Raw genomic sequence first — 22,767 nt, 5'->3', positions numbered from 1 at the left:
CCATTATAAAGTTCAGTTATGTGTCCGTTTGCCTATAAGATACTGCCCAAACCTTAAACTGGTTACTGTTTAAGTAATAAGAAATTAAAACACTGGTTTACTGGTCTAGATCACACTGTGGTATTTTTACACTTGATACCATAATAAGAAATTGGGTGAATTGCATTATCTGCCCCCTCAACACTTCACCCCTCCTTTTTTTATTACCCCTTCTTCCACCAAAAAGCTTCCAAGGAAACTCCATCTGAGGTATAACTAAATGCAAAAATGCTTCAATTTAATTGAAATAAAATGAGATGATTAACAATGATTACCCAGTGACCAGAGAAGCTAACTTACAGTGATTTTATTTAAAACTTGAAAAAATTTAAAGAGTACAGCGTTGACTAACAGATGCAGTCTAACAGTATTCATCTCCTTTCAGCAGTGTGCTATAAATTGGGTCTTCTCAAAGCTCACTCTAGCCAGATGGATAAGGCTCTGTTTAAGGAAGCGCAGGAAAGCTTTTCTGGTCCCCTTGACAACTAGTTCTTCTAGGTGAGTATCTGCCTTAACTGGCAGAATTGTAGTAATGCCTCATAATTTGGATGAAGTGATTTTTTTTTTTTAATGAGTATTTCAAGTCATTACATACAGTGTCTTTCCTAAATTTTGACTGTTCCATTTATAGGCTAAGAATTAGGAGGTCTTACTTTACCTCCTCAAACAAATGCTTTTTGTAGTTCGTATGGGGGAACCTAGTTTTGATTTCTGCTGTGCTGTTAGGCTTCCATCTCTCTTACTCATGGCTCCACTAGGAAGTAGTCAGTTATTTTTCACCGAGCAAAGTAGTTTTAAGTACATGTTACTAAACTATGTTTTAAATGACTATGGAAGGAACACGATTTATAGATTTATAGATCTATATCTCTATAGATACATAGATCTATATCTATCTATAAATCCTAAAACAAGATTTATAGATCTTGACCCTCTGGAGGCACTACCCATCTTAATTTTAGAGATTGCATTTCAAAAGGATAGAATGGAAAGAGCCCTAGTTATTTCCTCGTATCCAAGTTCGTCCATTGTCTTAAGTATATGTTTCTGTATATTTCTGATTTCATATTGACTGGCAGATCTTTCTGCAGTAAAGCTATTAGGATTTACCCAACCACTAAGAACATTTTTAGTTTGGGTAATTTAAAAGGTGAAGTTCACTGAAAAGAACAGGTATTAACTTTGTGAATTCTTGTTCTTAAACAATTTAAAAATATTATTACCTTTCGTTTTTCATTAAGGGTTTCATTAATTTTTAATTTCTATTAGGATTTTTTTCCATATAAACTGGTCGTACCTACCAAGTTACTTAGTCCCCTCAGATTGGATTAGGACATTTGTTTTTTCTTTGTTTATAGCACTAGGTAAAAAGATCTGTTGTATTAACTATTTTTGTTTATGTCTGATAATAGTTATTCAGAAATTTGTATTTACAGTTTAAAATGAGATAATTACCTCACTGATTATAGGAGTAACTGTTACTTGTCCTCATATTTTAATTTTTGTAACAATGAATCTCTTATATATTAATTATGCCCTCTAAGTTTTATCTGAAACTCTGACTTCAGTGAGAATTAAGCTCAATTGTCAGAACTTACTTATTGCCAGCTCTTTGTGTAGCAGCCTTATATGTTTATTTGTAAGAAGGGAGCAAGATGCTTTTACATAGACTTCTCAAAAATAAAAGGAAACTGTCTAAACACCTTATTTTCACCAAAAAAATGAATAATTTTCCCAAAGTAATGCTGGGAATTTTCAAGTAGTAATGCCAGGACATATATTAATTTCTTACTTTCTAACCAGGGTGATGAGCCCAGGTTAGGAGTTTTTTTCATCCTGAAGCCTGTTAAATATGGCCAGAACCAAGGTCATTCCAGGGTACTCTGCCTACAGCTAGTTTGTAAGAATCTGGATCAGATTAAATAGAGGAAGAAATAAGAGTCTGGGACTTTCTGGTTAACAGATCACAATTGTGTGATTTTTTTCAGGTGGCCTTCTGATAGCTTCTGCTCATTTTGGTGCATACGTATATGGGACAGATATAGACTACAATACTGTTCATGGCTTGGGTGAGTAGTGGTTCTAGACAGTGTTATAGTCTTTCCTCTATAACAAATGAGCAAATGAGTCTTTGCTCTTGTACCAAATGTGCCTTTAAAATACTTAAATAATTATGTATGGCGTTATACATCTGTTTTTAATGTTAAAATATAGAAAATATAGAGTTGCGATATAATATAGTTTTAGTTACTTTTACAACAGTAAGACGTTTCATTGGGTATCTGCTTTTCATGAAGTTATCCAGTGAGCAAAATGACCTCCCAGGGGAACTAAAGATGAATAACAAAAAGCCCTTCTTTCAGAGCTATTTTTGGTCTTAGATTTTTAAAAAGTAGGCAATCAATAAGGTTGTAAAACTTCAGGGCTGGGAAAAAAGTAGGAGAGGGACTAACTAAGCCTTTTGTAATTAGTGTATTCACCTTAGTAAAACATAGTTTCTATTTAAAAATTAGCACCATTCTTTGGTTTAGCAGTCATTTGTTACGTGTATACTTGATGAAGTATTCTAGTCCTTGAGTACCGTATATGTTTTTGATTTCATAATTGACCAAAACATCTTCAAAGCAGTTAAGGTGACAGTAACTTTAAAGATTCTGCATTAGACTGAGAGCAGTGTGAAATAAACATTGGCTTGCTTTTGAGGCAGTTTTGGAAAACACTTTTAAAATCTGGAAGCTACGCTAATGAAGTGTGATTGCATGAAATTGAATCAATCTAAAAATATTTCTTGATACCTAACAAAAATGTAAAGTTTCTTTGATTTTGAAATTGTATTTATGTTATTGTTTCATCGTTGTAGCTAGAATCAGCCTGTAAAACATGCTTTTTATTTTTCTCACCCAGTGTAAATTGCTCTATAGGTGAGAATTTATTAGACTTCCTTTTCTTGAGATAATTTAATATATTGTATTTGATGAACTGCCTTTTTTCCTACCTTGACTGTAAGGAATTTAGTACTATAATGAGAATGAATAACATTTTATAAAGTTCACCTAAATGGGCTAACTAGAAAAAGATAGTCTCTGTTTGTAGTATTTTAGCATAGACAGAATGCCAAGAATTATTCCTGTTTGCTTTTAGTACAAACAGTATGTTTGCTTTAAGGATATTGTCCTATGTGCTTCATTTTAAATTTTCTCTTTATAACTCTAATGAGTTATGTTTAAAAGTTATGTGATAACCTCTCAGTCTGCTTGGGTAGAATTCTGATTGAGGTAGAATTTCCTCAGAGCTTATCCAAGGTGCTGTTAGATTTGCCCTGTTTCCTGTGCTTCTCATCTCTTACTATACTCTCAAATACTTCCAAATTTCTTCTATTTTAAAAATGCAAAACTTTTTCTGTCAGCCCTATAGAGGCCCTCCTCCTAGCTACTACTTTGTTTTCCTCTTCTTTTTGCCAAAGTGCTTCTTAAAAAGACTAGTATTTACTTGTTATTTCCTCTTTTTCATCTCCTAACTGTCTTCTGCCTGTTCTTCTCCAGCTTCCATGCTTACTGAAAACTCAGGTCTGCAGTATTTGGCAGTGTTGACCTTCACAATGCCTCCCTTGGTTTCCTTCAGTGACTTCACTGGATGGTACTTTGATTTCTTTGTCTGTTTCTTTCTCAGTTTCCTGAAGGCCCTGCTGTTTTCTTCAGTGTCTATTTACATGTTGCTTTTCTCTAGGCATCTTTGTTGGCCCCTTCTATCGCGTTACATACTGTGCAGAGTCATGTCATTCATCTTCTTTTAATTTTTAGGTTTCGTTTTTATTGTGAAGTAGATCGTAATACAGAGGAGCTTATAAAAATAGAGAAATTATAGAACAAACATATAACTGCCACTTACATTAATAAAAAATATCATTCATTCTTATACATTTAGCTTAAGTTTATTTACTGATACCTCCCAGTGTATATATATTCTGGCCTCTAACTCCCTGCTGAATATCTCTTTCTGAATCTTCTATAGGACCTCAGGTATATCGAGATTGATGTATCTCAAATGAATTTCATCTTTTTTCCTAGGCTTGTTTTTCTTCTTGCTTTCTCAGATCTTAATTGATGATATCATCATCTCCTCATGTCTCCGAACTAAAACTTTTGAACTTCCCTTGAGCCCCCACTTTAACCTTTCATATCTCGTGTCTCCCTTTTACTTCCTCTCTCCATGGTCACTGCTACTGCATTTCCGAAGTTAGCTCTCTTCATTTCTGCTCCATTTACCTGGTTCATCAGTATTTCTTCATTGCTAGAGGAAAAGGACCATGTTCTATTCAGCCCTATATCTATTTTTTTCATTTATTTATTTTTAATTGAAGGATAGTTGCGTTACAGTATTGTGTTGGTTTCTGCCAAACCAGCCCTGTATCTTTATTAGTGTGCTTTGAATGCATTAATTATTGAGTGAGTGTTTTAAGACCGTTTTACATGAAAGGATAATTAGACAACACTACAATTTACTGTTCAGAATATTTTTTATAATAAGTTAAAATAAAAATAATTGTTCATTTTTATAAATAAAGTTAAAATTTTAAACAAAAGCAGGTTCTATTTGAGTTAATGTAGGTTTGGATGAGCTAAGCATTGCTTTTAGCTAAGTGACAAGAGTTAAGAATGTTGTTTGTTAGTTCTGTTTTCCTTTTTCTTTCCCTTTAGGAAAGGCTAGTAGGAAAAACCAGAAATGGAGAGGACCTGATGAAAACATTAGGGCAAATCTTCGTCAGTATGGTTTAGAGAAGTATTACCTTGATGTCCTGGTTTCAGATGCATCTAAACCTTCGTGGAGGAAGGGCACATATTTTGATGCAATCATCACTGATCGTAAGTATGTTTTTATACCAAAGTAAGAGTAGCATTGGGTTCCTAAGGTCTTTTACATTTAATGTACAAAGTGTGTAAGTACAACAGAAAAGAGCCAACTTGTACTAGCATTCCCCCCACTCCTGACTTCTTCACATCATGAGAAGGGAAAAAATGATAAATGTAGGGCAGGACACCAATTTAACTACATGGTTTTGTTTTTCTAAACTATGTATATTAACTTGTCACCCCTTTTTTCTCTTCAGCTTATTTTCAAGACATAAATTTGTTTTTATATTTGTTTTATGTTTAACTGTAGTTGGTTGTTACTATACCAACTAGAGCCAAAATATCATTTGCAATTATGGGATCAGATTTTGGAGAAGAAAGTTTCAGGTATCTCAGATTTTCTGTGTCTGACTTTTTGTGTTTGTTGTTGTTGTTACGCCCATTGTAACTGGCATCTTCTTCCTCGAGTTATGAGAAATCTGGAGTTGTGTGAACCACTGGGATTGTGAACCCACTGAGCTTCAGGAATGTGCATAGGAACTTGTTTCTCTTGCCTTCTGAGTTCTTGGGCTTTTCAGGCATCCCGTCTAAGAATAGATCTGCCCTTTCTGTAGTCTCTGACTGTAAATCCGTACATAGTGGCAAGCTGTATCTCACCCCTTCCATCTCAGACCTCTTCAGTTCTTTGGTAACTTAGGTGGTTTCAGATCTACCAAAAGGAAAATTACCAAGGCATTACAATGATAGCTCAGTTGGTAAAGAATCCGCCTGCAATGCAGGATACCCTGGTTTGATTTCTGGGGTTGGGAAGATCCACTGGAGAAGGGATAGGCTACCCACTCCAGTATTCTTGGGCTTCCCTTGTGGCTCAGCTGGTAAAGAATCTGCCCACAATGCAGGAGACCTGGGTTTGATCCCTGGGTTGGGAAGATCCCCTGGAGAAGGGACAATCTATCCCCTCCAGTATTCTGACCTGGAAAATTCCATGGACTACATACAGTCCATGAGTTCTCAAAGAATTGGACACGTTGTAAAGTCACTATGAATATACTCATGGAAATTGGGTGGCTTTTTATTTATAACCTACGGTATTACTTGCTGTCACTCTATATGTATTTATAAAAATATGTAGTTTTGTTCCTGATCAGTTGAGAGTAAGTTGTGTCCATCCTGGCCCTTTACCTTCCTACACTCCAGTGTGTATTTCCCAAGAATAGGGTAGGCTCTCAGATAGCCAGAGAGCATGCATGCTCAGTCCTGTCCAACTCTTTGCAATCCCATGGACTGCAGGCTGCCATGCTTCTCTGTCCATGGGATTATCCTAGCGAGAATAACTGGCGCAGGTCACCATTTCCTCCTCTAGGGGACCGTCTCAACCCACAGATCGAACCTGTGCTCCTGCATTGGCAGGCGGATTCTTTGCGACTGAGCCTGGGGAGCCCTAGATAGCCAGAGTAGTTATCAATTTCATTGAGTCAGTGCAGTGCTTTAACCTGTAGTTTCTCATCCCGTTTTGTCAGTTGACCCAGTAATACTCCTTTATAGCATGTTTTCCCCTGAAGTACAGTATCCAGTCTAATGTCAGGCATTGCTTTTAGTAGTCATATCTTTAGGGCCTCCTTTAATCTGTAGCATTTCCACAGCCTTCCTCTGTCTTGCGTGACGCTGACATTTTGAAGAACACAGCCGCCTGCCTGCCTGCCTGCCAGTGTCAGCGAGAGTGTCCCTCTCGTTGCCTTCTCCGCTGGAATGGTGCACAGGGGCTGTGTTCTTCCTGGATGTCACATCTGGAGGCACGTGGTGTCCACCTGCTTGGCAGTGGTGATGGGGTGACCTTTGACTGTCCGTGTTCCCTGCGCTTTCTCTCTAGCTCCGTATGGTATTAGAGAATCTACAAGAAGAACAGGTTCCCAGAAGGAAATACCAAAGGGAATAGAAAAATGGTAAGTGAATATTAAATATGATATATTACCACCTTGGGAAGAAGCGTATTGCTTCTTTTTAATTAACTGAGTTTAATAGTGTTAGTTTTTCACTGGTTTTTAAGTTTTTCACTGATTCTGAAATTTTGTTTTGTCTAGTCCAGAAAGCCACGTTCCTGTTTCCTTGAGTTATCATCTGAGTGATATGTTTTTTGACCTGTTAAACTTCTCAGCAGAGGCCCTCGTATTAGGTGGAAGACTGGTCTATTGGTTACCAGTATACACACCAGAGTATGTAATAATAATAATTTTACTTTTAATTTCGTTTTTATTTTGGTGTTTGTGTATCTAACATGCTTTTTTCCCCTGTCTCTAATCATATTCAGAGTGAATATCTTTGTGTTTAATGGGTACAATAGCCTTTATTTACCAACACGTTGTATAAGACAGGCCCCTTCCTCTTATTGATTGAATTGCTTTGAACTTTTTATTTTACATCAGGGGTTGGCAAATTACAGCCTGTGAGCATGATATGATCTTTAGCCTGTTTTTGTAAGGCAGTTAAGACTGGTTTTTACCTTTTTCAAGGGCTGTTAGAGGGGAAAAAGGCAATGAAAAAGAATGTGTGTCAGAAGCACACGTGGTCCATCAGGCTAAAATATTTACTGTCTGACCTGTAAGTGCAAAAGTTTGCCCTTGTTGTTTATCACTCTTAGTTCAGGGCCTATGTGTCAGCTGTTCATTAGCTCTTTTGCCAGGCCACAAACCTAGGTAATTTTTAACAACTTAGCTGAGTAATTAATCTATTTACTGCCTGTTAGCTTTAATATATGTTGGCTCTTGTGATCATCTTAAAAAACTAAAACCAAAATAAGAGCTTTGCATATATTTAAAGCCCTGATTATGTTCAACATTAGTGGTTTGGGTTTTATTATTCAGTAATTATTAATTTCAAACAGAGCTATGTACACCAACAATGAAAGACAAGATGTGTTGAACAAAATAGAATCTTTAGAGTTGAAAAGCAGTATCAAGCTCAAGATTTGGCTATTCAATCTGCTATAGAAATCTTTCTTAAAAATTATTTTAATGTTTATATTTCCTATACATAATTATACAAAGAGAATTTTAGAACAGTTTTATCTTGTTTGTGTTTTTGTAATGGTGGATGGTCTTTCAGCAGTTGGAAGCTATGCTTTCTTGTTTTTTTATAAATGTCACATTGGGAGCTACATGCGCTAACTTTAGTCTTGCATTTTGTTTATTGGCAATAAGACTGTGCACATTTGTATCTGAACCCCTTAACACTGAGCTTATGTTCTGTTAAGAAATTAATCGTTTCTTAATTTTAGAAATGTGAGAAGTTAATTCTCAGGAGTGAAATGACTTGTTTAAAGTTAAAAGCTGACTAGTTCATTGATTTCATTCCTTGTGCTGTGTTCACTTAATTCAGCATCCTGCCAAGATCTCGGGTACCTGGTATGTGAAATGATAGATGAGGTTTTATTAATATTTTCAGAAAAGAGCATGTTTGCTTATTTCTATGCAAAAGTGGTTTTGCCTTCAGTTCAGTTCAGTCACTCAGTCGTGTCCAACTCTGTGCCACCCCATGAATCGCAGCACGCCAGGCCTCCCTGTCTATCACCAACTCCCGGAGTTTACTCAAATTCATGTCCATTGAGTCGGTGATGCCATCCAGCCATCTCATCCTCTGTCGTCCCCTTCTCCTCCTGCCCCCAATCCCTCCCAGCATCAGGGTCTTCTGCCTTAGACAAGCTAAATTCCAGCAGCAAGCTTCCTTGTCTTTTTGTTTTAATTCAAGTTTCAGGACTGAAGTTTTTAATAATTTATTTTGAAGTAAACTTAAAATTTATAGAAAAGTTTCAAATACAGTACAAAAAGCTCTAATTCCTCCCCTCATCTACATTTTCCAACTGTTCACATAACCTCCTCTACCCTTGTTTTTCTCACATGTTACATTAATGCCCACAGTCATTAATCTTTTTCGGAACTGTTTGAGAAGTTGCAGATATGATTTCCCATCACCCCTACATATTTCATTGCATTTCTCAGTAGCAAGAGCATTCTTGTCAAATCACCATCAAGCCCCAAAGTCTGGAAACAGCACTGATAGTGCTTCTGTCCGATCTTGGACCCCTTCAGATTTTACTGATTATAGCCTCTCCAGGAAAATGTACTGCGTTGATCCATCATGTCATTCTCCTCCAGTCTGGAATACTTCCTCAGTCTTTTCCTTATCTTCTGTGTCCTTAAGAGTTGTACAGTACATGGCTTATATTCTGAAGGTTGACCCTTAACCAGGTCCATCCAATGTTCCTTCCGTGACCAGACTCTGGTAATGCTCTTGGGAGGAATACCACAGAGATGATACCGTGTAGTGCATTGCATTATGGGTCACATAGAAGCGGCCCCTCCTGGAGATCTTAATCATCTGGTCATGTTGTTCCGTCAAGTGGAGAAACTATCATTTCTGATAAAGAAATATCAGAACTCTGATAAAGAAAGTGATTTACCATTTTCTTTTCAACTAGTATGTTCCAGGGGATGGTAACCCAGGATGCACCAATATCTTGTTTTATTGTTGACAGCCACCATAATGATGAGTTTGCTATTCCATCATTCCTTCTGCATTTGTAAATTGGCATTCTATAAGGATTAATTTCCCCTTCCTTCCCATTAATTTGTTGATTTATATTGGTATGGATTCAGAGATTCCAGTATTATTCATTGGGTTATAATTTAATTCTATCATGATTTTGTTACTCAAATCGTCCTAGATTTGAAACTATGGGAGTCCCTTTGAGGTGGCTGCTCTGTCCTTTTGAAATATCCTCATTAGTTTTCGTGTTTCTTATTTTCTGGCATTTTTTGACTTTCCACTATTTTGTAGTTTATTATTTAATTATAATTGAAATTAAATGTGGTTATGAGTATGTTTTATAATTCTTTTTATGTTGTTGTTATGAAAAGTCAAATTGGAGGCACTTAACTATTTGACTATTTGTGAAGATCTTAAAAAATGGCTAGGGTATTTCTTCAGGGACTTCTCTTTTACTAGTTTTTGACAAGCGGAAATTTCCAAGTTCATAAAACCAAAGGGATTTTTTTAGAAGTAAAAAGGAGGCAGGTTTTTTATCACTTCTTTTTTCTTTTTTAAGCTTTAGATGTTTTATCAAAGGGCAAATTTCATCCAGGCTAGGAGACAAATAGGAAGACTTCTGTGGCATTTTCTTCCCTGACTTAACTTGTCTGAGAGAGTTATTTCCAGATCTTCTGATGTTCATTACTAGACTTCCATTGTGCCTTCTCCTCCTCCTTCCATTGTGTCTTAACCCGAAGTGATCTTATTAATGAACTTAATTTGTCATGAGTTTATATTAGTGAATGAACTGTTTTCACCTTTGCAGCAAACATGACCCCAAATCTTTACTGTTTCGATTAGATGTACTTAAAACTAAAGTCATCTGTGAAAGTTTGAAATATTGTTCTTGCTTGTGAATTAAACAACCTAGAATTAGTTTGGTTATGTTGTATTGCAGATATAGTTTTTTATTAGACTGGGAATAAAGAATTCATTTTAAAACTGTGCCTTGGCACAGCTTAATTGGAAAACTTTTGTATTTTTGGTATAGTGATGTTGGCTTTTAGTCCTACTGTTGAATTCATTTACTCAACCAAATCCTGTTAATATGATTGAAGTTTAAAAATAAGAATTGCACATTATAATCAAGTTAAGGTATTATTCATTAAACCCAGAACATTTTTATGTTTTTTAAACCCGGGACATTTTGAAAGTTGTAAGGCATAATAAAAACATCGCAGCTTAGTTATTTGTGAAGAATTGTCAAAACTGATGATTGAAAAAGGATTTTTTCACTGTTTGACAATTTAAATTGTGGTGAAGAAACTGCTGCTCAACAAATTCTGCTTCGTCTAGACCAGATTCTTCCTGCTCTAGTATATTGGATTTGGGGCCTGCATCAAGACACTCTGTACTCTTTATATCCTTTTACCTTTTTTATTTTGTCCCTTTTGCTTGATATACTCTTTCTTCTTTCCTCAGCTGTAAAATTCTGGTAATCTTTTAAGACAGGCTTAATTGTTATGACCTCTGACACTTTCCCAACCCTTCCCAGCAGAATACATCAGTCTAGCATCTGTGTTCTTCTAGTAGTTTACTCCTATTACTCGTAGAAACTTATCACATAAAGTTACTGTTGACTCTTGGTATTTGTGAGTTTATTCACAATTTCAACTGTTTGCAAATGACCCTGAAGATCTGTGTAACATTCATTTGGTCAGGGCATACATTCAACTTGTGTGTTTGATGTTAATAGGAGTTGCTCAGCTGTTGAGTGACTGTAGCTTCTTGTCCAGGTTCCACATAACCACACGAAACGATTAGGAACTGTGTTTCTTTGTGAAAGATGTCCTTTCATAGAAATCCAACTGCTAAGCTTGTGATAAAAATGATGACAAAGTGAAGAAGTCTGATAAAGGACTCCAGAGTAGGATTTGGGGGTAAATTTTAATTGTGATAGAAATGAATTTTTGTGGTGGCTCAGAGCAGTGAACAGAACATATTTTTCATTTTTCATCTGGGAAACAGAAAAAAATGATTCTTTAAATTGTTTTCAGTAAGTGCTCCAATCACAAAATCTGTGTCTCAAATGGGAAGTGCAACTCTAATGACATTTGGAAATAGTCTGAGGCGTGAAGATTCACAGGAAGATAAATGACTGTCAGAACTGATTGATGGAAAACCTATGTATAAATATAGGGTTTTTTTTTTTCCCTTTTTTAAAAAAAGTTGAAATTTAATTTGTGTACCATGAAAATCACAATTTTATTTTATTTTAAAATAAGATTGAATTTGTTATAATATTGTTTCTGTTTCATATTTTGGTTTTTTTGGCCACGAGGCATGTGGAATCATAGCTCCCCCAACCAGGGATCGAACCCACACCCCTAACATTGGGAAGCAAAGTCTTATCCACTGGACTGCCAAGGAAGTCCAGAAAAATCACAGGTTTTAAGTGATTTTTAGCATAGCCAGAAGGTTATTTAACCATAGTTGCTGTCTAATGCCACAATGTTTTTATCATCCCCTAAAGAAACCCCATTCACACAAACAATCTCTCCTGCTGTTTTCCTTTCCAACCATTTATCTGTCTCTGTGGATTTACCTATTCTAGCTGACTATTAACTATGTGGATTTTTAAATAGTTGCTTATATCATAGGGGGATAGTAGTAAAAACAGAATTAAGATAAGGTACCATTCCATCATCATAATCTGGGCATAGTACAGATTTATAGCTCCTACTTAACAGATTGCAGACAATCCATTGGTATGAAGTATATTAATAAATATATAGTAGATGATTTTAAATGCTGTTTTTTAATTTTTTAGTACATTTTGGAAGTACGTGATTAAATTTATTGGCTCATTCAAGACTAGTAAGTTAAAAACAAGTTTGTTAATGATAATGATAACCTAAATGATGTCCTTTCATGCTCAAACTCAAAGATCAAATAAAAAAAATAATCTAGAATATGTAAATATGTTTTTCTGCTGTTAAGCCAAATGCCAGTGACTTAGTTTTACCAGTTTAATATTCAGTTCAGTTCAGTTCAGTTCAGTTGCTCAGTCGTGTCTGACTCTTTGCGACCCCATGAATCGCAGCACGCCAGGCCTTCCTGTCCATCACCAACTCCCGGAGTTTGCTCAAACTCATGTCCATTGAGTTGGTGATGCCATCCAGCCATCTCATCCTCTGTCGCCCCCTTCTCCACCTGCCCCCAATCCCTCCCAGCATATTTTATTCATGTCATAAATGTATGGGTTTTGTCCTTTGATTTATAGATTTATCTTGGGTTTTATAATTATACAGATTATATAAGCATGAGGAATTTATATTTGTATACATTTAAATGGCATTTTAACAATAATACCTTGTCACTTTGCCAGAAAATAAGATTCTTTTCTTTAAAAAAGGGTACATTACTAAATTTGACAGTTTCAGACATCTAGAAGCCCTGCTGCTTGCAAGCCTAAGGTCAGAACTATATTTTCTTTCTCTTATCATTATTTTAGTCTGTCAATTGTGATATAGAATGTATTCTTTCATATCATAAATGCCTTGTATGAAGTCTCCAAATTTGACATCAGCTGATGTTATAAGAGCACATTTCTGATTGTGCAGTTAGCATTAGAGGATTGTGGGGTGAGATGAAATCCAAAATGGTCATTACTTGTTGGAAAGCCCTGGGGAAGGAGGCAGAGAATGACTTCAAGAGAATTCCTTCCACTGATAATGAAGTGAGGTGCATTATGAATGTCGTTTGGTAAGTGGGTGGTGAAGGTTCTGAGCAAGTGGTCAAGGTAGTGAGGGAGAGCTTGTTGAAGGTCACGGGGACCTAGATAAATCAGTTAGAGGGGTGGGGGAGACAGTCTTTAAGGGATCAGAGGGGGATAAGGGGGATCAGAGCTTTAAGATTTCCCATATAAGAAATGTTTGCAGAAACTGTGTATCTAGAAATGTATGAAGATTTAAAAAAAGAAAACAAAAACTGGCAATCCCGGTGTTCTTAAAGGTGCACATACCTAGGGAGCCCTCTTTCCTACTGTTCTTCTGAATTCTGCTCCATAACTGTTTCCCCCACATTTGTTACCTGCTGCTTCTACCAGGATTGATGCCAAAAGCCTATCAGATGTCAGGCTGTGAACTGCAGCTGGACTGCTGTGCTTTTTGGTGTCCTCTTCATTCGCCAAGTACAGTACATGTGCGGCACAGCCGCTCTCTATCGTGACTGGTTCTGTTTCATGGCAGAGGATTGATGTCCTCTGTCATGTTCTAGCGGTAGTTTGTCTCAATTATCTTTACATAACAAAGTTATTAGAGGTCTCAAGATGTCATTAAAATTTTGCATGGACATTTCATTTTAAAGGGGAAAACATATGGTGTAGTGGACTTTATATTTGGGGAATTTATAAAAATCCCTAGCTGAATCAGTCTGTCAGGAATGTCAGAGAGTTGTTGTGTACTGTATTTGTCTTCTTGTGCTCTTGCGGGATCCTTTAGGGTCAGATTGTCATCTTGTATTTTTGTGGTTTAAATGCTTGGCATTCTTCAATAAAACGTATCGGTATTCTCTCATATTATACAGGTAAAAAATTAAACTGCTGCTTTTTAAAAATGCAGATGGTTTATGGATTATGTGGACAGTTAACATATGTGAAATGAAATGGTGCAGCCTGTAGGGGGAGGAGGTCCCATTCCACGCTGGATCAACCCCCTTGATGGTCCTATGCGGGATACACCTGTGAGGGTTCATAACAGTCAGCTCTTCTTTCTTCAGATACACCGAGGAGATGGTACCCTGGCACCCCTGCTTGAAACTCATCAGCAACTGTGAGCAGAAGCTTTCCAGTCACACATCAAGGCGCTTGATAACAATGGAAAAGGTGAAGGAATTTGAGGTAAATTATCCAAGTTTGTTTTTTTTTCCAGATAAATTCCGGAAGAATTAGACATAGATTTTTCTAATTTCCTCTCATGAAGTTTGGTTAATGTTAGTCCTAGATTTTTTTTTAAGTTTTTAATGAATTCAGGAGGAGGCAAAAGTTGAACAGGTTTGTGGCATTTGGTGGGGTACAATAGAATATAGAAACTGAAGAATAGAAAGAATGGTTGACCTTTATTTTTTGGGCTATGTTTGTTATCCTTGGGCTAACTTAGTTGTAGAATAGAGCACTGTTAATTAAACAACCAAGGTGTAATTAGCAATGTACTAGTTACCCTTTTTCTTCAAAAGCAGAACCTGCTTGACTGCAGACTCTACTGAAGAGAAAATGTCACTTTATTTAAGGGAGAAGGACCCATCTGTTGGGGTCCAACATGTGTTACCCTTCTTTTGTTCTTTCTCTCCCACACACAATTCATTTCAGGTTGAAAAGAAAGAACAAAACATCTGTTATTTCATACCAAGATCAGAATTGATATGAATAATGCCTCCTCATAGAGCTTAATTAAATCTGCAGAATTCATCTTGGTCTGTACAGATCCTTGATTAACAATGGAAGCCCTTCCATATTCACTAGAACTTGGGTAAGCCCCATGAGTGCTTTGGATCTGGAGGGCAAGCAGAAAAGAATAGAATGTTACTGCCTGAGGATTTTGTCTTACTCGTCCTTAAATCTGCATTTCATTCTTTTCATGTGCTTCACAGCTTATGGATTCTTTCACAATAATAAAGACTAATGTTTGTTATTCTACATAGTTCTTGTTTTTTTGCTTTTAATTTCTATTTCCTATCTATCGCTAATACAGGCCCTTGTTACCATATACCTGGTTTATGCTGATAAGCTCCTAAATTACCTCTCCTCCTACTTTTCACACCTCTAGTTCTTATATGTTAAATGTGCATGCGTGCTAAGACTCTTCAGTTGTGTCCAACTTTTTGTGAACCTATGGACTGTAGCCTGCCAGGCCTCTTCTGTCCATGAGATTCTCCAGGCAAGAATACTGGAGTTGGTTGCCATGCCTTCCTCCAGGGGAGTCTTCCCAACCTAGGTATTGAACCTGCGTCTCTTAAATCTCCTGCATTGATAGGCAGCTTCTTTACCACTAGTGCCACCTGTGAAGCCCTATATGTTAAATAAATCTTCCTAAAACACTGCGTTGGTTAGGTCACTTCTTTATGCAAGAATTTTAGTGACTCATTTTTATTACAGAGTAAGGTTCAGAATCTTCAGTATGACATTTTTCTCAATAATTGGGCTTTAGTAGCAGGGCATTTCTGAAAGCTAAGATGTGTGTATATACACACATATATATATGTGTATCAGTTCAGTTCACTTGCTCAATCGTGTCCAACTCCTTGTGACCCCATGGACTGCAGCATGCCAGGCCTCCCTGTCCATCACCAACTCCCACAGTTTACTCAAACTCATGTCCACTGAGTCAGTATGCCATCCAACTATCTCATCCTCTGTTGTCCCCTTCTCCTCCCGCCTTCAATCTTTCCCAGAATCAGGGTCTTTTCAAACGAGTCAGCTCTTCGCATCAGGTGGCCAAAGGATTGGAGTGTCAGCTTCAGCATCAGTCCTTCCAATGAATATTCAGGATTGATTTCCTTTAGGATGGACTGGTTGGATCTCCTTGACGTCCAAGGGACTCTCAAGAGTCTTCTCCAACACCACAGTTCAAAAGCATCAGTTCTTCGGCGCTCAACTTTCCTTATAGTCCAACTCTCACATCCATACATGACCACTGGAAAAACCATAGCTTTGACTAGACGGACCTTTGTTGGCAAAGTAATGTCTCTGCTTTTTAATATGCTGTCTAGGTTGGTCATAACTTTTCTTCCAAGGAACAAGCGTCTTTTTATTTCACGGCTGCAGTCACCATCTGCAGTGACTTTAGAGCCCCCAGAAATAAAGTCTGTCACTGTTTCCACTGTTTCCCCATCAATTTGCCATGAAGTGATGGCACCAGATGCCATGATCTTAGTTTTCAGAATGTTGAGCTTTAAGCCAACTTTTTCGCTGTCCTCTTTCACTTTCATCAAGTTCTTCAGTTCTTCTTTGCTTTCTGTCATAAGGATGGTGTCATCTGCATTTCTGAGGTTATTGGTATTGCTCCCAGCAGTCTTGATTCCAGTTTGTGCTTCATCCAGCCCAGTGTTTCTCATGATGTACTCTGCATACAAGTTAAATAAGGGTGACAATATACAGCCTTGACTTAACTCCTTTCCCGATTTGGAAGCAGTCTGTTCCATGTCCAGTTCTAACTGTTGCTTCCTGACCTGCATACAGGTTTCTCAAGAGGCAGGTCAGGTGGTCTGGTATTCCCATCTCTTTCAGAATTTTCCAGAGTTTGTTGTGGTCCACACAGTCAAAGGCTTTGGCTTAGTCAATTATGCAGAAGTAGATGTTTTTCTGGAACCCTCTTGCTTTTTTGATGATCCAGCGGATGTTGGCAAATTTGATCTCTGGTTCCTCTGCCTTTTCTAAATCCAGCTTGAACATCTGGAAGTTCACAGTTCACATATTGCTGAAGCCTGACTTGGAGAATTTTAAGCATTACTTTACTAGCGTGTGAGATGAGTGCAATTGTGTGGTAGTTTGAGCATTCTTTGGCATTGCCTTTCTTTGGGATTGAAATGAAAACTGACCTTTTCCAGTCGTATGGTCACTGCTGAGTTTTCCAAATTTGCTGACATATTGAGTGCAGCACTTTCACAGTCATCTTTTAGGATTTGAAATAGCTCAACTGGAATTCCATCACCTCCACTAGCTTTGTTCGTAGTGATTCTTCCCAAGGCCCATTTGACTTCACATTCCAGGATGTCTGGCTCTAGGTTAGTGATCACACCAATGTGATTATCTGTTTCATGAAGATCTTTTTTTGTATAGTTCTGTGAATTCTTGCCACCTCTTCTTAGTATCTTCTGTTTCTGTTAGGTCTGTGCCATTTCTGTGCTTTATTGACCCCATCTTTGCATGTATTTATTACATCTTTATCTATTCATCCATCAGTGATAGGTTACTTCTATATGTTGGCTATGTAAATAATACTGCCTTGAATGTGGAGTTGTGTATAGCATTTCAGATTAGTGTTTTCATTTTCTTAAGAGTAATTCCCAGAAGTGGAATTGCTGGTTCACATGGTGGTTCTGTTTTTAATTTGCAGGATCTTCATACTGTTTTCCATTGGAGAAGGAAATGGCAACCCACTCCAGAACTCTTGCCTAGAGAATCCAGTGGACAGAGGAGCCTAGTGGGCTGCTGTCCGTGGGGTTGCACAGAGTCAGACACGACTGAAGCGACTTTGCATGCATGCATGCGTTGGAGAAGGAACTGGCAACCTTCTCCAATATTCTTGCCTGGAGAATCCCAGGGACGGAGGAGCCTGGTGGGCTGCCGTCTGTGGGGTCGCACAGAGTCGGACACGACTGAAGCGACTTAGCAGCAGCAACAGCATACTGTTTTCCATTGTGGCTGCACAGATTTACCTTCCTTCCAACAAAGCACACAGGTTCCCTTCCGTTTGTATCCTCACCAACACTTGTTATTTCCTTTGGAGAATGGCTGTTCTAACAGGTGTGAGGTGTTAACTGATTGTGGCTTTGGTTTGCATTTCCCTGATTAGTCACGTTGCGCATCTTTTCAGGTATGCATTATCTATGTGTCTTTCAGCTGTTTGGGTTTTTGTTTTTGTTTTTTGGCAATTCCATACAAATTTTAGAATTGTTCCATTTCTTTGAAAAATACCATTGGAATTTTTGTAGGGATTGCACCGAACCTGTAGTATGGACATTATAACAATATTAAATTTTACAGTCCCTGAGTATGAAATACCTTTCTATTTATTTGTGTTGTCTTTAGTTTCTTTCATCAGTGTCATAGTTTTCAGATCTTTTACCTCCTTGGTTAAATTTATTCCTAGGTGTTTTCTTCTTTTTGATGTAATTATAAATGGGATTGTTTTCTTAATTTCTGTTTCTGATAATTTGTTAGTTTATAGAAATACAACTTATTTCTGTATATTGATTTTTGTATTCTGCAGCTTTACTGCATCTGAAACTTCACAGTTTATTATTTCTAACAGTTTTTAGTGGAGTCTTTAGGGTTTTCTATATATATATATTATCACATCATCTGCAAATAGTGACAGTTTTACCTTTTCCTTTCCATTTTGGATGCCTTTCATTTCTTGTTCTTGCCGAATTGCTTTGGTTAGCACTTTCAATACTGTATTGAATAAAATTGTCAAGAGTGGGCATCCTTGTCTTGATCTTAGAAGAAAAGCTTTAAGCTTTTTCACTCTTGAGTATGTTATCTGTAGACTTATCATACGTGGCCTTTATTATGTTGAGGTACATTCCTTATATACCTGCTTTGTTGACAGGTTTTTTTTTTTTTTTTTAATCATAAATGGATGTTGAATTTTGTCAGGTGCTTTTTCTGTATCTATTGAGATGATCATATGATTTTTATTCTTCCTTTTGTTGATGTGATGTATCATGTTGATTGATCTGTGAGTATTAAACTGTTGCATCCCTGGAACTGTTGCATCAATCCCACTTGATCATGGTTTATAATTCTTTTAATGTATTGTTGAGTTTGGTTCAGTAATAGTTTGTTTAGGAGTTGTATATCTGTATTCATCAAGGATATTAGCCTGTAATTTCTTTTGTTGTGGTATCCTTGTCTGGTTTTGGGTACAGCTGGGCTTATAGAATGAGTTTGGAATTGTTCCCTCATCTTCTATATTTTGAATAGTTTGAAAAAGTTGGTATTAATTCTTCTTCGAATGCTTGGTAGAAATCACTGAATGAAGCTCTCTGGTCCCTTGCTTTTGTATGTTTAGAAGCTTCTGATTACTAATGCACTCTACTGATTTCCCTGCTGGCTCAGATGGTAAAGAATCCCCCTGCAGTACAGAAGACCGGGGTTTGATCCCTGGGTAAGGAAGATCCCCTGGAGAGGGGATGGCTATGCTGTGCTATGGTTAGTCGCTCAGTTGTGTCTGACTCTTTGCAACCCCATGGACTATAGCCCGCCAGGCTCCTCTGTCCATGGGGATTCTCCAGGCAAGAATATTGGAGTGGGTTGCCATGCCCTCCTCCAGGGGAACATCGCAACCCAGTGATCGAACGTAGGTCTCCCACATTGCAGGTGGATTCTTTACTGTCTGAGCCACCAGCGAAGCCCAGGGAATGGCTCCCCAGTCCAGTATTCTTGCCTGGAGAATTCCATAGACGGAGGAGCCTGGTGTCTACAGTTTATGGGGTTGCAGAGTCAGACAGGACTGAGCGACTAACACGTCACTGTCACTTTTTCAGGCTCTGTTAGTAATTGGTCTGTTCAGATTTTTTTGTGTCCTCATGACTCGGTCTTAGAAGGAATTTCTAGGAATTTATTAGAATTCTTTAGCAGTCTTTCTAGGAATTTATCCCATTTCTTCTAGATTGTATAATTTGTTGGCATGTAAATGTTAACAGTGGTCTCTTGTCCTTTTTCCCCTGTAGTGTCAAAGTCTCTTCTTTCAATTCTGATTTTACTTATTTGAGCCTTTTTTATACTTAATGAGTCTGGCTGAAGGCTTACCAGTTTGTCTTTTCAAGGAACCAGCTCGTAGTGTCATTTATCTTTTCTATTATCATTTTCGTCTCTATTTCATTTATTTCTGCTCTGACCGATATTTCCTTCTACTCTGGACTTTGTTGCTCTTTTTCTGGTTTGTTGAGGTATAAAGTTAGGTTGTTTATTTAATGCTTATTTTAATACATTTGAAAAATTAATATTACCAACAGATTTTTCAGTTTTAAGTCTTGATATTAGAAACTACAGTGAATGACATCAGCAGTCGTTACTCTGTGGCCTCCATAAAAAGTGCACCATATGGTGTTTATGAAGGCTTGAAGCACTATTCTAAAGAATTGGAAGGATAACAGTCTAGAGAAAAGGCTTTAATAATTACTGGAGCCCCATGATTAACCAGTCATTTCTGTTTTAATGACAGAATTAAGACCCATTGTGGACCATTTAATGTTTGCTCTCCTCCGAGTTTGATTTGTTTAAGAAAGTCTGGTATTTTTTTGATAGATTTATATTTTCCCAAGCAAATTTAATACACAGAAGAGGAAATAGAAGATGATCTAAGGATGCTTCCAAGAATATTTTTGCTATCTAATAATAAAGGCACTCTCTTCTAAGATATGCTTATACTTTTGTCCTTTCAAATTAACTTACAAAGTAAGGAAATCTGTTGCTCGAGTAAGTTTTTGAAACGGCCTTCCCTTTATAAGATCAAATTTACTCTGAGTTTTAATTTGCATGGAGTTTATTATAACTGAAAATACTTTGTCATGTTGAATTAGTCATGTTTGGCTTTTAATTAATTGCTTCATTTCTACCTTCTGTTTGTATGGAGAGGAGTGTATATAATTGCAGCAAGATCCCAGTCCTTTATAATGAAAGTGATGACATAAAATTGTCAAACAGTTCTCATGTACATCTAACAAATTATTCTTGACCTTGTTCAGTGTTGTTGACGTTGGCAGTGGAAGACTATTAATTTTAGATTTTTACACTTTTGTATACTCTGTCTCTTCATTTTTGATTTGTCATTTGTTAGGATTAACTTCAGTATAACTTTTGGCCCAGCTGATACGTTGTTATAAAGTGTTCTCCCTCTCCCCCCTTTTAAAACGTAAACATAAGTTATAAATGTAAAAAAATATCTAAAGCGTGTGGATAGTTCATAAAATTTTGTATCTTTATTGGCTATGGTTTTTAGACTTACTGAACATTTGTAGTAAGGAAGAAAATTTTTGCTGACTGTGTTAAAATGTGAAAATGCACGCTAAGAAAAGCCAGTTTTTTGTCAATATTCCCTGTTGATATAATCTGAAAGCTAAATGAATGACAAATAGCCCTTTATAAGGCTTTATTTTTTGCAGAAGTTTCACATCGATTTGACATTATTGTGCATATGGTTAGAGATGAGGAAGTGCCCAAGGGCTAGCCCAGTCTGCTTAACTAGGAAGTGGCCAGTTTGAGACCAAAACTCCTCTTTGTACCTGAAATTCTATATCCTTTTTTCAACATCGTGTTGCCTCTTTACCAAAACAAAATCCTTTAGAATATGCCGAGATTAAAAGGCAGACATTCTTGAGTGGCATGTTACAAGTTTCTTTTTAAGATGGTCTTTTCTCATGCCTCATGAAGCCATGGTAGAATGGGATTTGTTGTACTAGAACTTATTTTTCCTGCTGATACAATGTGTAGTCAATGCTGCCATATATAGTTGTGGTCACAGTGGTTACTCATATAAAACATTTTTCTCATATAAAATTCATAGGAGAAAAATGCTGATCTCTAGAGTTATGGAGAAGAATACAAGTGCAGTAGTTTGTCTTCAGTGAAAATTACCCAAAATAATCCTCTGTGTTCTCTACCAGTATACTTGGACAGACGAATGTATACCCAAGGCAGCCATTTTCAAGATCTCCTTGAAATTTTTTTTTAAACATTCATACAACTTTTATATGCTATAAAAGTACTTCGTTAAATATAAGAAAATTATCTTAAATTGCCATTGCACTAAATAGGCCATCATGTGCCCTATTTCTTTGTGGCTTATTTACTTGACTTCTGCCTAGTTACTCTGCTGGTGATTTGAGAAGTACCGAAGTATGGGTAAATTAATTTTAGATATCAAGGACATTAATTTAGACTAAAGTTATAGTATGAGTCATTTGTCATTATTTTTTTTTTTAGTAGCTAGGCAGTATAGTTCACATGACTTAAAACAGAATATTGGGAGGTCATAGTGGCAGGTGATGAAAGTTAATGTAATTTTTTATTTTGGACCAAATGAAAGAGTCCCGTAACATGAAGCCTATGAATGCTTCATTAATCATAATGGAAGGTGGCCAAAACTGAAAGACTTGACTAAAGGACTGAAAGATTTTAAAGCTGTGGAGGGAGAAAAGAGCCATTAACATACCACTAGCAACAACAGTGTTTCAAATGAGGAAGAGAGAGAAGAGAAACTGAGGTCACTTGTTTGAGAAAATGTCTTATGGATGGCTTGAAGTGGAAGAAATTTGACTTCGTCTGAGTAGTTGACATATGAGAATGATAGCAGTGTTGCTGATCATAAACCCTGGTGTTCTGCTGACTTCATGCTGTGCCTGTTTCCATTATGCATTACCCTCTCCTAGGATCGGCGTTGTTAGCTGTTTTTCCTTTGGCAGCCATTTGAATTAAAGGTTGTCTCTTCCTGTTGACCTTTCTTTCTGAAATACTTTGTTTTTCGCCTATCCCTTGCCAGAGTGAATGGGTATTTTCCTTTCAATCAGAGAGGAAAGATTAAAAATTAGGTATGAAGTATTTCGATCTTAAGCCTAGTGGGAAATAGAT

General features: G+C 37.0%; 1 protein-coding gene across 3 annotated transcripts in view; it reads left to right on the top strand.

Annotated features, from left to right (window-relative positions):
• Positions 1-22,767, top strand: part of TRMT11 (tRNA methyltransferase 11 homolog) — a 57,876-nt gene that overhangs the window by 23,307 nt on the left and 11,802 nt on the right. For all 3 annotated transcript variants that reach the window (XM_043439345.1, XM_043439347.1, XM_043439346.1), the window contains 5 exons: positions 2,028-2,108; positions 4,737-4,901; positions 6,760-6,832; positions 6,971-7,102; positions 14,193-14,313. In XM_043439345.1, coding sequence (XP_043295280.1) covers positions 2,028-2,108; positions 4,737-4,901; positions 6,760-6,832; positions 6,971-7,102; positions 14,193-14,313 — 572 coding nt within the window. The remainder of the gene's footprint in view (positions 1-2,027; positions 2,109-4,736; positions 4,902-6,759; positions 6,833-6,970; positions 7,103-14,192; positions 14,314-22,767) is intronic.

The sequence above is a fragment of the Cervus canadensis genome, chromosome 20, assembly GCF_019320065.1.
Source record: "Cervus canadensis isolate Bull #8, Minnesota chromosome 20, ASM1932006v1, whole genome shotgun sequence".
Taxonomy (NCBI): domain Eukaryota; kingdom Metazoa; phylum Chordata; class Mammalia; order Artiodactyla; family Cervidae; genus Cervus; species Cervus canadensis.
Note: the sequence above shows the minus strand (reverse complement) of the source record. Positions and strands in the feature narration are given on the sequence as shown.